Source organism: Colossoma macropomum, unplaced genomic scaffold (genome assembly GCF_904425465.1).
Source record: "Colossoma macropomum unplaced genomic scaffold, Colossoma_macropomum, whole genome shotgun sequence".
Lineage (NCBI taxonomy): Eukaryota > Metazoa > Chordata > Actinopteri > Characiformes > Serrasalmidae > Colossoma > Colossoma macropomum.
Genome location: NW_023494790.1, coordinates 22,721,152 through 22,733,744, shown reverse-complemented (window position 1 = coordinate 22,733,744; position 12,593 = coordinate 22,721,152). Strand labels below are relative to the sequence as shown.

Genomic DNA, 12,593 nt, shown 5'->3' with positions numbered 1-12,593 from the left:
GCCTACACCACTCAACTATCATAACATTAAACATAGACTAATTCTGATGTTTGCTTGACAGGACCTGCTTTCATGTTACTGCAGCAAAAGCAGGCATGGCTGACATGAGTGTTGCCAGGCTCATTTAGACTAAGAGGAGAAGCGAAGGGGATATTTTTATTATTATTTAAGTGATGCATTTCATGTGACAGTTATCAACTTACCATGAACACAGATGATCTCCACTGTGGGGTACTCTGTTCAACTCTGCTTGGGACAGCTGATGGTGATTTGTGGCGTTCCAAGCACGTGTGTGTTGCCAACAGGGAAGTTGCAGAGTGCCCCCTGTTGGGCAAACTATGCAACAACAACACTTGTAACATGGTTGAAGGATCTGTCTTCAGTCTCTCTGATTATTTTTAATTTGTCAATGGCCGTTAGCAATGCCGATACTGATTTATCTGCGATTAGCTCATATCAGCTGATAATATCGGCACATCGATTTATCGGTCAGCTCTAATCATTGCTGTTCAAGGCAAAACATATATTTCTAAAACAGTAACTTTACAAGAGAAGGCAAAAATATTGTTAACTTTTAAAAGAAGTTCATCTAGAAAGGTTTTATTCCAAGTGATCCTGGAGCATTTCTGTTGATCCATTCATCATGAAATTTTTACACAATGTGAAGGACAGCTGCCAGGTTAAAAAAGTATAGATAAAAATAAAATTATTGAAAATGGAGATTTTTTTGGACAGAGGCGATATGTTGTGTCTTTATATATGCTAAGTATTCTTTTAAAATAGAAAGCAGATGGAGTACTGTGGGGTATTTAGGAGAGAGTCTGAGAAAGCCTGAGAAACTTGTAATGTGTAAAACTATGAAGTTGTAGAGTACTAGCGTTATATATGGTGTCATCATATACAAATATCAGCTACAGAACAGGTTTTATATTATTAAAACAGATGAATTGTGTATGTATTATTCCTCAGTAGACTGAAAGGTAAATGTGTATGCAGGGGGGGTGCGGAGGTGGCTCCTGCCGGCGTGTTTGGCGAGGGAGCAGGGCTGATCCTGCTGGATGATGTGCAGTGTGAGGGGACTGAGACATCTCTGCTGGAGTGTAAACACAGCGTGTGGGGTCGACATGACTGCTCCCACAGCGAGGACGTGGGCATTCGCTGCCACAGAGCTGAGACCAATGAGGTGCCAGTGGCCTCGGAAACCACAGGTGGGTTTCCAACAATGTAGCGGACTATGTGTGTGCGAGTGTGTTTCTGTGTGTGTGTATGAGTGTATGCATGTGGAAATGTTTGCACACATTCAGATGTGTAAGAGTGATAAATATGCTAATTTGTAACTCCAGGGTTAGACGCTGAGACAGAAAGAGAGAGAGTGAGGAACTGTGGTGGAGGGGCGGGGGAGGGGGGCAGTTGGGCGCAGAGAGAACAGAAAGGGAGAGTAAAAGAGTGTCAGGAGAGAAAGATGGGGAAAACAGAAAGAGAGGAGGGAGAGAGAGAGGGAGGGGGAGAGAGAGAGAGAGAGAGAGAGAGAGAGAGAGAGATTGTGCTGATGGGCTCCATTACATGTACCTTTCTGTCCCCCTTTAAAATTCAGCAGGGATTTAAATGTCAGTGCGACTGTTGACTGTGGCCCAAAGGGCAGAATAAATACATACAGCATTTCAGCATCACGAGCATTCTCTGTGTCGATAAAGATTTCTATTAGAATTTCAATAAAGCCATTTGTAGTCCTGGGTGACCACAGTGACCACAGCCCTCCAGCTGACATTTGGCTGTGTAATGGCACACAGCTTATATTTACTGTTTTTTCAGTCAGTGAATCTTACTAACATCACATTCAACTAGGAAGGTTAATTTTTGTACTCTTTGTAGTCTTTAGCAGTTTGATTACATGCTTTCATCATCATTTTAATGAGATGATGTCGTATTTTAGAGTGTAGCCATAAGTATTATTTGAACTTGCTAAATAGTTGTGGAAAAGGAAGCTGTTGGTGGTAGACAGTGTCTCTAATTAACATTCTGTGGGGGCTTCCTTTGTTATCTTATGTGAGCACATTTTCATTTGCTTTGCTTCTTCTTACTCATCTTTACACAGTCTGAGGGAAGTGCTGTGCTGTTGAGATAATAAGCTGCTTGATAAACAAGCTGTTTACCTGAGTGTGACCCCTGAATGATTTTGGGCTCTCTCAGGTGTTCTGGTACGGCTGGTGGGAGGTGACAGCCGGAAGGAGGGCAGAGTGGAGGTCTTCCTGAACGGAGAGTGGGGCAGCATCTGTGATTCTGGCTGGAATGATGTCAGTGCTGCCGTGGTCTGTAGACAACTGGGGTTCACGTAAGGATCTGCTTGTGTTGACTGATTGTCTGTCTAAAATTTCTGGACACAACTAGCATCATATTTAAATCATTTTATACATATACTACCATAATGAATCAATGTAGAATACTGATACTGATAAAATGTAAGAATAATGAAGGGTTGATATACCATGATATACCATGATAATATTTTCATTTACATTGATTCATTTAGCCGGCACTTTACCCAAAACATAGTAAACACTGTGTCCACTGACTGTCCTCTCTATTAGGCAGAGCTACCTTGTTGGTCCACCTTGTAGATGTGAAGTTAGAGGTGATAGATCATCTGTTGCTGCACAGTTTGTGTTAATCATCTAGTCCTTCATCAGTGGTCACAGGACGCTGCCCATGGGACGCTGTTGGCTAGACGCCACAGCTATGTCAGTGTCACTGCAGTGCTGAGAATGATCCACCACCCAAGTTATACCTGCTCCATGGTGGTCCTATGATGGACCTGACCATTAAAAACCAAGGTAAAAGGAGGCTAACAAAGTATGCCCAGAAACAGATGAACTACAGCCTGTAATTGTAGAACTACAAAGTGCTCCTATATGGTAAGTGGAGCTGATAAAATGGATAAAGAGTGTAGATATAAGGAGGTATGTTCAATGAAGTGACTGGTCAGTGTATATACACACAGTGAACCCTTTAGAATGACAGTTTTCTGCATATGTTGATCATAAAATGTAATCTGTTCTTTATCTAAGTTACTTGTATAGACAAACACAACATGCTAAAGCTAATAACACAATTATACTTATAATCTTAAATGTTTTAATTGTGGACAGCAGTTAAACATTCACATTGCTGCTGGAAAAAGTAAATGAACTTTTTGGATTTAATAACTGGTCGACCCTCCTTTGACAGCAATAACTTCAAGCAACCGCTTCCAGTAGCTTCAGATCAGACCTGCACAATGTTCAAGAGGGGTCATTCATCTTTACAGAGGCTCTTGTGAGGTTACTTCCACAGCATCTCTGTTGGGTTAAGGTCTGGACTCTGACTGGGCCACTCCAAAAGGTGGATTTGTTCTTTTGAAGCCATTTTGTTGTAGATTTACTTAGATGTTTAGGGTTATTGTCCTGATGCATCACCCAGCTTCTTCTGAGCTTCAGCTGGCAGACAGCCACCCTGAGATAATCTTGTAGGATACCTTGATAAACTAGGGAATTTATTTTTTGCCATTGTAAGCAGCCCAGAAGCAGCAAAACACCTCAAATCTTGATGCTCCCTCCACTATACTTCACTGTTGGGAACACATGTTGGTATGCAGTCCTCTTTTTACGGCATATGTAATGCTGTGTGAACAATTAGAACAATTCAAGCTTAGCTTAATTTGTCCATGGAACATTTTAAAGTAGTGTTTCAATGTGCTCTTTGGCATGTATACCTATATACCTATATATGTATATATATATATATATACACATATATGTATGTATGTAGATAGATAGATAGATAGATAGATAGATAGATAAATAGATAGATAGATATTTCTTTTTTTTGAGAGAGAGAGAACTCCAGGTTTGCTAACTACTGATTCCAATTAGCTTTTTCTGAAGCCATTGATCTAGGGTTTCTCATGCCTTTTTACCAATCTACACTGTGAATGTTTGAACTGTATATTCAATATGAAAAAGAACAATAAATTATTCTTTGTGTTATTAGGCTGAACAGATTACACTTGATCGTAACTTAGATGAAGACCAGACCATATTTCACAACAACTTTATACATAAATGCAGGTAATTCCAGGTTTTACATAGTTTTTTGTGCCACTGTATATTTATATTACATCTACAGGGACCAACCAGGTAGCTTTGTCTAATATAGTAGACGGTAGGTGTACACAGTGTTTAAAAACTCCAGCAACGCTTCTGTGTCCACTTGTACCATGACATGTCATTACTATGTCAGTGTCACTGAGAATGATCCATCAATCAATTAAACAGTTAACACATCTGTGGAAACTTTTAAGCACAATTACTCTTTACTGTTTACTATTTGATAAATTACTGTTACTGTTTGATAGAAAAAAAATAAAAAATCTTCCATTATGGTTAACAGGAATGCACTAAAATCTGCAGAAAAATGCCATATTTAAGTTTGTTACCTATAAAAGATGTGTGAACTTATTTTCACATGAGCAAAACATGTAATTTAATCAGGGATGTTCAAACTTTTATATACAACTGTATATGGTAAGTGAAACTAATAAAATACACAATGATACATGGAATATATTACATCAACACAATAATTGCAAATATTGATGTAATAAAGTATATTCATGTGGAAATGATGTACATATCTATTTTTCCAGTGTAATAATTCTGGAAAAAAAGTTCATTACTAACTATACATAAATGTATAAAACTAGCTGCTTTGTAATTTCCATAGTTCTGCCTAGGGAGCCCTCTAGCACCACTATGCATATAAACACCATCTGAAAAGCTGCTTATCGTGACTGATGACACACATATTTTACCCTTTGGAGGCCTGTACGATGTGCTGTGCCAAGCCTGGCATATCCCTTCCATAAAAATGACTAATTCCAGCCGAAGAGAGAGGGAAGTAAGTATGAGTTTTCTTCTCTTTGTGGCAGTGGAGTGTCCAAGGCACGTCCAATGGGCTACTTTGGTGTTGGAAAAGGCCCAATCCACTTGGCCAACGTGAGGTGCACTGGCAAGGAGTCTTTTCTGGGAGAGTGTCCTGCTAAAGGGCCAGACAGCCACGTGTGTAAGCACGGTCAGGACGCAGGAGTGGTCTGTGACTATGTGCCAGAACCAGACACAGACATTGCTATAGTGGGCACACACACCTGCGGCATGAGGGGCGGAGCCGAAAGACGCAGCAAACGGATCGTGGGCGGGTACAAATCTCTTAGGTGATTGATCAGATATGCAGTTTTGAATGCATTTTATCACTTTTGCTCTGTTTTCTTACCTTATTTTTGGGCTAATTTTGAGGTGGTTGCAGACTGTTTCAGTGAGATGACTGCTGCTTGTTTAATGAACGCATTCTTTGTGTGTGTTTGTGTCAGGGGGGACTGGCCATGGCAGGCCTCGCTGTGGCTCAGGTCTCAGTCTAAAGGATCCCAGCCTCTGTGTGGGGCCACTCTCATCAACTCCTGCTGGCTGCTCACTGCTGCACACTGTTTCAAACGGTAAGAGTGACCCCTGCTGGACACAAGCAGCATTCGCTTAGGTTTCAAAGGCATGTCATATAAACACCAGACTCTTAAAAATAAGGATGCCAAAAAGGGTTCTTTGGAATGGGAGAACACTTTAGATGGTTTAGAATCTTGCAATGGATGGTTCTTCAAAGAACCAGTTCTGTAAATGAGATATGTGAGTGTGAAGAATCTTTTTAAAGTTTAAAGAAACATGATGTAAATATTCTTTAGTCTATGTCCAAACAAAAAAAAAAACATTTTTATGTCCAAAAATCTCCAGACTTCCTTTAAATTGTTGAAGTCAATTACTTTAACATATTGGTGTTATAATGTTTGCATACAGCTTGGATAATCTTAATAGAAAAGCACTGAAAATAGAATTTAATGTTCTGGAGCAGCTGCACATGAGCCAAAGGTCACCACACCCAATGCCAAGCACTAGCTAGAGAGGTGTAAAGCCACAGCTTTGAACTGTGGAGCAGTGGAATTACATTCTTTGGAGTGATGACGTTCCAGTGAACACGTTTGGTATGAGTTGGAGTGCCATTTGTGATCCAGAACTAATCATCCAACATCAGTACTTGATCTCACAAATTCTTAATCAAATCCTCACAGCAATGTTCCAACATGGACAGCCTTACAAGAGAGTAGAGGCTACTTCTGCAGTGAAGGGGGAGCAAACTCTTAATACTATTGATTCACTTTTGGACATACAGTGTATATAACATAGTGACTCTTTACAATCTAAATAATAATGCCATTGTAGAAAATAAGAAATACAGAATCGCTTTAAACTGTCACATTAAATATTTGGGATGGTTTGAATTTGAAGGTTTTCAATATGGCTAATAATTGGGGAAGCCATTCAAATAGAATAAGCTCAATTTCTGTTAGCAAAGGGAAAGAATATTCTTTTCCAAAACGTCAAGATTTATGAATAACCTCTCTAACTCCGGTAGTCCAATATTCCAGTAGAATTTCCAGTAGTGATTCACCATGTGCACTGCAATTTAGTCCAAGAGTAATGTCTAATCCATGTCTGGAAAACTGGCCCTAGTGTTTTGGTCCCACATCACTGCGGCACTCTCCTATTCTCTCTCTCTCTCTTCGTCTCTCTCCCCCTCTCTCTCTCTCTGTGTCTCTCTGCTTCAGGTTTGGCACTGATGCGTCTCGGTATGTGGTGAAGCTGGGTGACTATGACACAGAGGAGCAGGATGATTTTGAGCGAGTGCTCACTCCAGAGCGGGTGGAGGTGCACAGGAAATACAGCAGTGAGAGCTGGGAGCATGACGTGGCTCTGATCCGACTAAAGGGAGCTGAAGGGAAGTGTGTGTCCTTCAACCCCCACACCAACGCAGCCTGCCTGCCTGCTCCTGGCAGCAAATGGGGCAAGAGACCTGCCTCCTGCGTCATCACAGGCTGGGGCATGTCAGGTAAGATCTGCTTCACATTGAAGAAATCAAGATCATCTGTTATCATTCCTGGCCAATTCTTTGGCAAAAGCTACACTTCAAAAGTTTGAAGTCACTGTTTAAAAGTTTGCTGAATGTGTTAATGACCCTAAAAAGAGGCATTTTCTTTTTCTTTTAATCGTTCATTTATTTCTCAACTTTGCTTTGAGTGTACACGTAAGAATACGCTGACTTTTAATTTGGCGAGTGCTGTTGTGTACTGGCTCATGTCGCTGCGCATGGGCAAGAAACGGAGGGAAAACACAGTTCATGAAGATAAACTCGCTGAAAGGTTCTCACTGAAAACTCAGCAAATTTAGCACTTAGCTGAAGGTGAACAAGGTAATTTGATAAACTAAAATTTATTTATTTATTTATTTATTTATTTTTTACTTATTCAAAGAGCTTGTAGAGTACTCGTAAGGTGTTTCTGTGGCCATGTATACTGTGCTTATGTGATCCATGCAATGTAAGCCGTCCCGCAACTTTTCAGCCTCATTGTTCTATACTCTTAAATTTTAAATATTCAAGGGTCAAGCTCTTGTGTTGCTTTCTATTTTTATGTTTAAGTTTACCGCATTTAGGACACAGCGAACTTTTGTAAAAGCATTTTACAAATGGACAGTCAAGCTTGTGTTGTCAATGGTTTCAAGAAGTAAGACATGTTTGTCAAAATATCAACTTCAGATTGTGCGAACTAATGGTTTCAACCATCCTTTATGTGTTGTTTTAATTCAGCTCTTACGGTGAATTCATGAAACGTAAGGAAATAAACCTTCATGAATCATCAGTTCTTGAGTTGACCGTCATTCGGCTGGGGTTGCTACAGAATGATACATAGAAGTTTTGGAGCAACATATGCTGCCATCCAGATCCCTTTCAGGGAAGGCCTTGATTATTTCAGCAAGACGACGTCAAACCACATTCTGCACGTATTACGACAGCATGGCTCTGTAGTAACAGAGTGCTAAACTGTTCTGCCTGCAGTCCAGCCCTGAATGCAACACAGTGGTAAACATGTCCCTGTCCCAACTTTTTTGGAATGTATTGCTGGCATTAAATTCACAATAGGCATGTACTGTTTTCAATTAAATATAGAGTTTAAATGATCTGCACAACATTGCACTCTTACACTTTGCACACTCTCCCAAGTCTTTTGGAAACTGGGTTGTAGTATGAGAAGTAGAAAAAAAAAAAAAATAATTAAGGCATTTAAGTTATGTCTGTAAGGATTGACAAGCTGTAGATGATTCTAAAATGACTCATTAAGAATATAAAAAATTAAATACAATAAAATAATAAAATCTACTAAAATTAATATCCAGAGTACCCAGCATTTTAAAAGTGGTAATCAGATTTCCAAAAAATAGTTGTAAATACATAAATACTTGAATTATTGAGTACAGTGTCTAAAATGCTTTTTGGTATACATTGTATCAAATTTAATTGTGCATTGTATAAGTTGGGGCGGCAGTGGGTAGCGCTGTCGCCTCACAGCAAGAATTGCCTGGGTTCGATTCCCGGCCGGGTGACCAGGGTCATTTCTGTGTGGAGTTTGCATGTTCTCCCCGTGTCTGCGTGGGTTTCCTCCGGGTACTCCGGTTTCCTCCCAGAGTCCAAAGACATGCCGTCAGGCCAATTGGACATGCTGAATTGCCCTTAGGTGTGAGTGAGTGTGTGAATGTGTATGTCTGTCTGTCTGTCTGCCCTGCGATGGACTGGCGACCTGTCCAGGGTGTATCCTGCCTTCCGCCCAATGACAGCTGGGATAGGCTCCAGCACCCCACCGCGACCCAGAAGGATAAGCGGTTTAGATGATGAATGAATGAATGATTGTATAAGTTGTTATTGTGCATAGAGTACTGCAGAAAGGACCAAGACAGAGACACTCCTTCATTCACTTAATTTCCAGTAAAAACAAACATACAAGTCATTCATTTTTCAGGAGATATTTCCAAGGAGATCAGATATAGGATCATTCACTTGAATAAGGAAGGAGAAAGTTAAAGTCAAAGTTTAGAAAAACATTTTTAGAAAAGTTTAAAAAAAATTCCAAAAGTAGAGTTTGAAAAACAATTAAAAGATACAGAGAAAATGGGCCCCCTAACCTGGCAGAGCACCAAAACTGTAAACATCAGATAAACAGTACTTCTGTTTCTGTCCATCCTTCCCCCAAATAGACAAAAAAGACAGTTAGACAGTTTGCATTAAAACACTGCAACTGGACATCTGGGAGTAAGGTTTTATGGACTTATGAGTCTAAATTTATAATTGGGTTTACTTGGATCATCAGAAACAGAAAACATCTAAAACTGAACTTTGGAGATGTGGAAAAAGATCCCTGCAGATTTTTTAATAAACTGAAAGCGAGTCTCCTGAAAAGAAGGGAAGCTGTAATAAAGGTAAAGGGTGGACAGAAATACCAATTTTTTTTAAAAATAGATTCAGTTGTTGAGGCACCAGTGTAATCATCTGTTAAATACATATTTTCTGCTTTTTTCCTACAAAATGAATAACCTGTTCTTAAGGGTTGTTTTGGCTGGAAATAAACTAAATTGAGGGTGGTCTCTGACTTTTGCACAGAATTGTACATAAAAAATTACTAATATAACAAGTTTTGAACAGTAGTGTTATTACTTTCTCTTTACTAACAGTGTCTCTCTCTCTCTCTCTCTCTCTCTCTCAGACACTGAGCATCCTCGCATGCTCCTCCAGGCTTGGGTCCCTCTCCTCCCCTCATGGCAGTGTAAGAAGCGCTATGGTGAGCGTTTCATCAGCCATAGCATGCTGTGCGCTGGCAGCATGACCTCTGACCTCCGTCACCATGCCGACAGTTGCCAGGGTGACAGCGGGGGTCCTCTCGTGTGCCAGGGTGAGGCTGGTCGCTGGGTGCTCACGGGGGTTATCTCCTGGGGTCACGGCTGCGGCGACCCCTCCTACCCTGGTGTGTATGCGCGAGTTAGCCGCTACCTGCCATGGATCGAGCAGGTCACACACAGCACAGCCCCCCTCCAGCACTGAACTGCTCAACATTGGCCAAAGGACTCTAGAGATGGAGAGAAAAAGAGCCGGAGAGTGGACTGGACACCATCCATACACTCTGCAATAGCCCTGGAGCTTACTCTAATCTATTTCATCTATACTCTTAAACCTGACATTGGCCCATAGCTTTTAGAGCTTACTAGGTCCATAGCGTTTAGTCTTTGCTTACACTCTGGAAGGCCAAGGTCACTCTGATGATGATGTGATGTGAAGTTTAGAGGGGCTGTAGGAGTTGTTTATTTTACGTGGTGATTATGTAGTGCTGTGCGGAGGCCGCAGTGCATGTTAATGTATGTATCGTATTCAAAAGCCATTGTGTGCAGCCGCCCCAGTTTTTCTGCATGGTAGAGAATGGCAGCGTCATCTTAGTGTGAGCGGGTTTATTTCTTAAATGTGGGTATGTAGATCCTGTAGTGAGTATATGAGGAAAGGAAAATATCCCCTTTTTTAACCCTTTGGCTGCTGATTACTGTTAACCCACTTGACTTCCTGGACAGACACGCTGCCCAGCGTTTAGACTTGAGCGTTTTCCTGATAAAGGACTTTTCTCAGTGTTGTGACTTGCATTAGACTTGCATTAGAGTAGAACGGTCATGAAATGTTGAGCTTGTTTTTAGCTAGAGTTCAGACTTAGCTGTAGTGGTCTTTAAAGCCATTAATCCACCATGAATGCCTCAAAATGTGTCCGAATCAGGCATTCAGACGTCCGCTGAATTCAAAATAGGACCCAGTATACTATTCATTCATGTTTTGACACATTATACTGCATTTCTAAAAAAACTGCAAGCTACAAAAGACTCAATGTACATTTATTTTGTTTTACGTATTTGATATTTTAGACAGTGATTTTAGATAGCGTCTTAGAATCGTAATAGGGAATAGCCATAAATCATTTCATTTATTTAGTGTACTTGGTTTGGTGTGACAACATTAAGCCATTCAAAGTGTCACTTTTTAGAAGATAGAGCAGAAACGGTAGGATAGGTTTTGTTTGTTGAATGGGGAAACCAGAAGGATTTCCCAGTATCAGAATTGCCTTCAACTGTATCTCTTAATGTGTCTAAAGTAAGGAAACTTTGGGGAAAATTATTTTATTTTTACTGATTTCAGGTAGAGTCACTTTATTTTGTAACATGTCTTAATGCTACTTCTCTTTGTTGTGCGGATTGTGTGTTAATCGTCCAGTAAGTGGCGATATTGTGTTTTTTACTTGATGGATTTCAGCTATACTGTAGGTCCTGTGATGTATCAGTCTTATACAGTGTGCCCGTTGTTTTTAAAATGAGGCAGTTCTCTGTACATACCATATCACCTAAATTCTGAAATACGGTTTTGAGGCAAGCTAATGTAGTGACTTCATTTTTGCTTTTACATTAATAGGGGGAGACAACATGCATTGTAAGGGCTTTATAAAACGTAATAATTTACTAATTAATAATTGGTTGCATAAAGACTGTAAATAAGAAATTGAACTGCAGCTAGTCTTACTTTGCATCACCCACACTCCACAAGCTTCCCTTATGAGGGATAATGGTCAGTGATTTGAACTTGGCAAGAGTCACTGTAAATATTTCCATTAAGGGCATGTGCCAGAGAGCAAACAGTATTCCTTACAAATGATTACAAGTGAAGCCACTGCTGTGTTAATCTTTTCATTCTTCAAGGATGAGATTTATTCTTGGGCACATTAGAAACGTAGGATGCTAGATATAGATATACTCTAAAAAAGAGTCATATATTAATTAAAGAGAGATGCAGCTTTGAAATTGTGCTGGAAATATGTAAAATCAGTATTTGAGTTTTATTGGTGCATCAACATTAAAAAAACATATTCATTCAGTCTACTTTAGTGTAATGAAATAGACTGTCCTACGAATGATTTTAATGAGCACTACCACTATGCACAATTATTAACAAAAAAAACTGTAACCCTTGTGTGGGTCTGTGTACAGCTGCAGCTTCTGTGATTGCCCATACATTCCACAGTGGAAACTAATTTAGGATCAGCTGTCAAAGCGCTCTGTTCTCAGAGTATGAGAACTGGTCAAATAATAGTGAATATGGAGTGTTTTTGCTCTCTGTTAATTGACTTGACATGTTCAATCATCTTGGATGGTGCCTGCTCTGGTCTTAAGAAGCCATGTCTTTGTGATCTGGCCCTCAGGAGACTGCTGACCACTGCTGGGCCTCAAAAGTGCTACAGTAAAACAAAAACGACCATTAGCTTCCTGACACACTGGGGGAAATAGGTTAATAATGTCAGTTGCATGTCATGCAAGCATCTATTTGTTTGTGTTTCCAGTTGTTCAGTCTTATGTCACATTTCTGCCAGCTCTGTAAAAATGCTTTGAATATTTTCATGTGTGACAAGTGCCAAAATAAAATGATTTCTTCTCGTGGCATTTTTTCTGCAGGATGTGTTCTTTGGGTTAACAGAAAAGGCTTCACTGGAGGCCTTAACTACATCTACCTCATCTCATTGACATTTATGGATCACTCCTTTTTTTCTCTTTTAATAAGTGAGCTCATCACACCTGAGGGTCAAATCTGTTTGTGATAAAATGCCA

The 12,593-nt window shown here is 40.0% G+C and overlaps 1 protein-coding gene across 1 annotated transcript in view; it reads left to right on the top strand.

The window, feature by feature from the left end:
* si:ch73-127m5.1 (neurotrypsin) overlaps positions 1 to 12,428 on the top strand; it is a 35,334-nt gene extending 22,906 nt beyond the window's left edge. Inside the window, exons 9-14 of the mRNA XM_036572575.1 lie at positions 997 to 1,208; positions 2,191 to 2,332; positions 4,964 to 5,245; positions 5,402 to 5,524; positions 6,686 to 6,966; positions 9,671 to 12,428. Of these exons, the coding sequence (XP_036428468.1) occupies positions 997 to 1,208; positions 2,191 to 2,332; positions 4,964 to 5,245; positions 5,402 to 5,524; positions 6,686 to 6,966; positions 9,671 to 10,005 (1,375 nt within the window). The 3' untranslated portion in view covers positions 10,006 to 12,428. The remainder of the gene's footprint in view (positions 1 to 996; positions 1,209 to 2,190; positions 2,333 to 4,963; positions 5,246 to 5,401; positions 5,525 to 6,685; positions 6,967 to 9,670) is intronic.
* Positions 12,429 to 12,593: the final 165 nt, after the last annotated feature.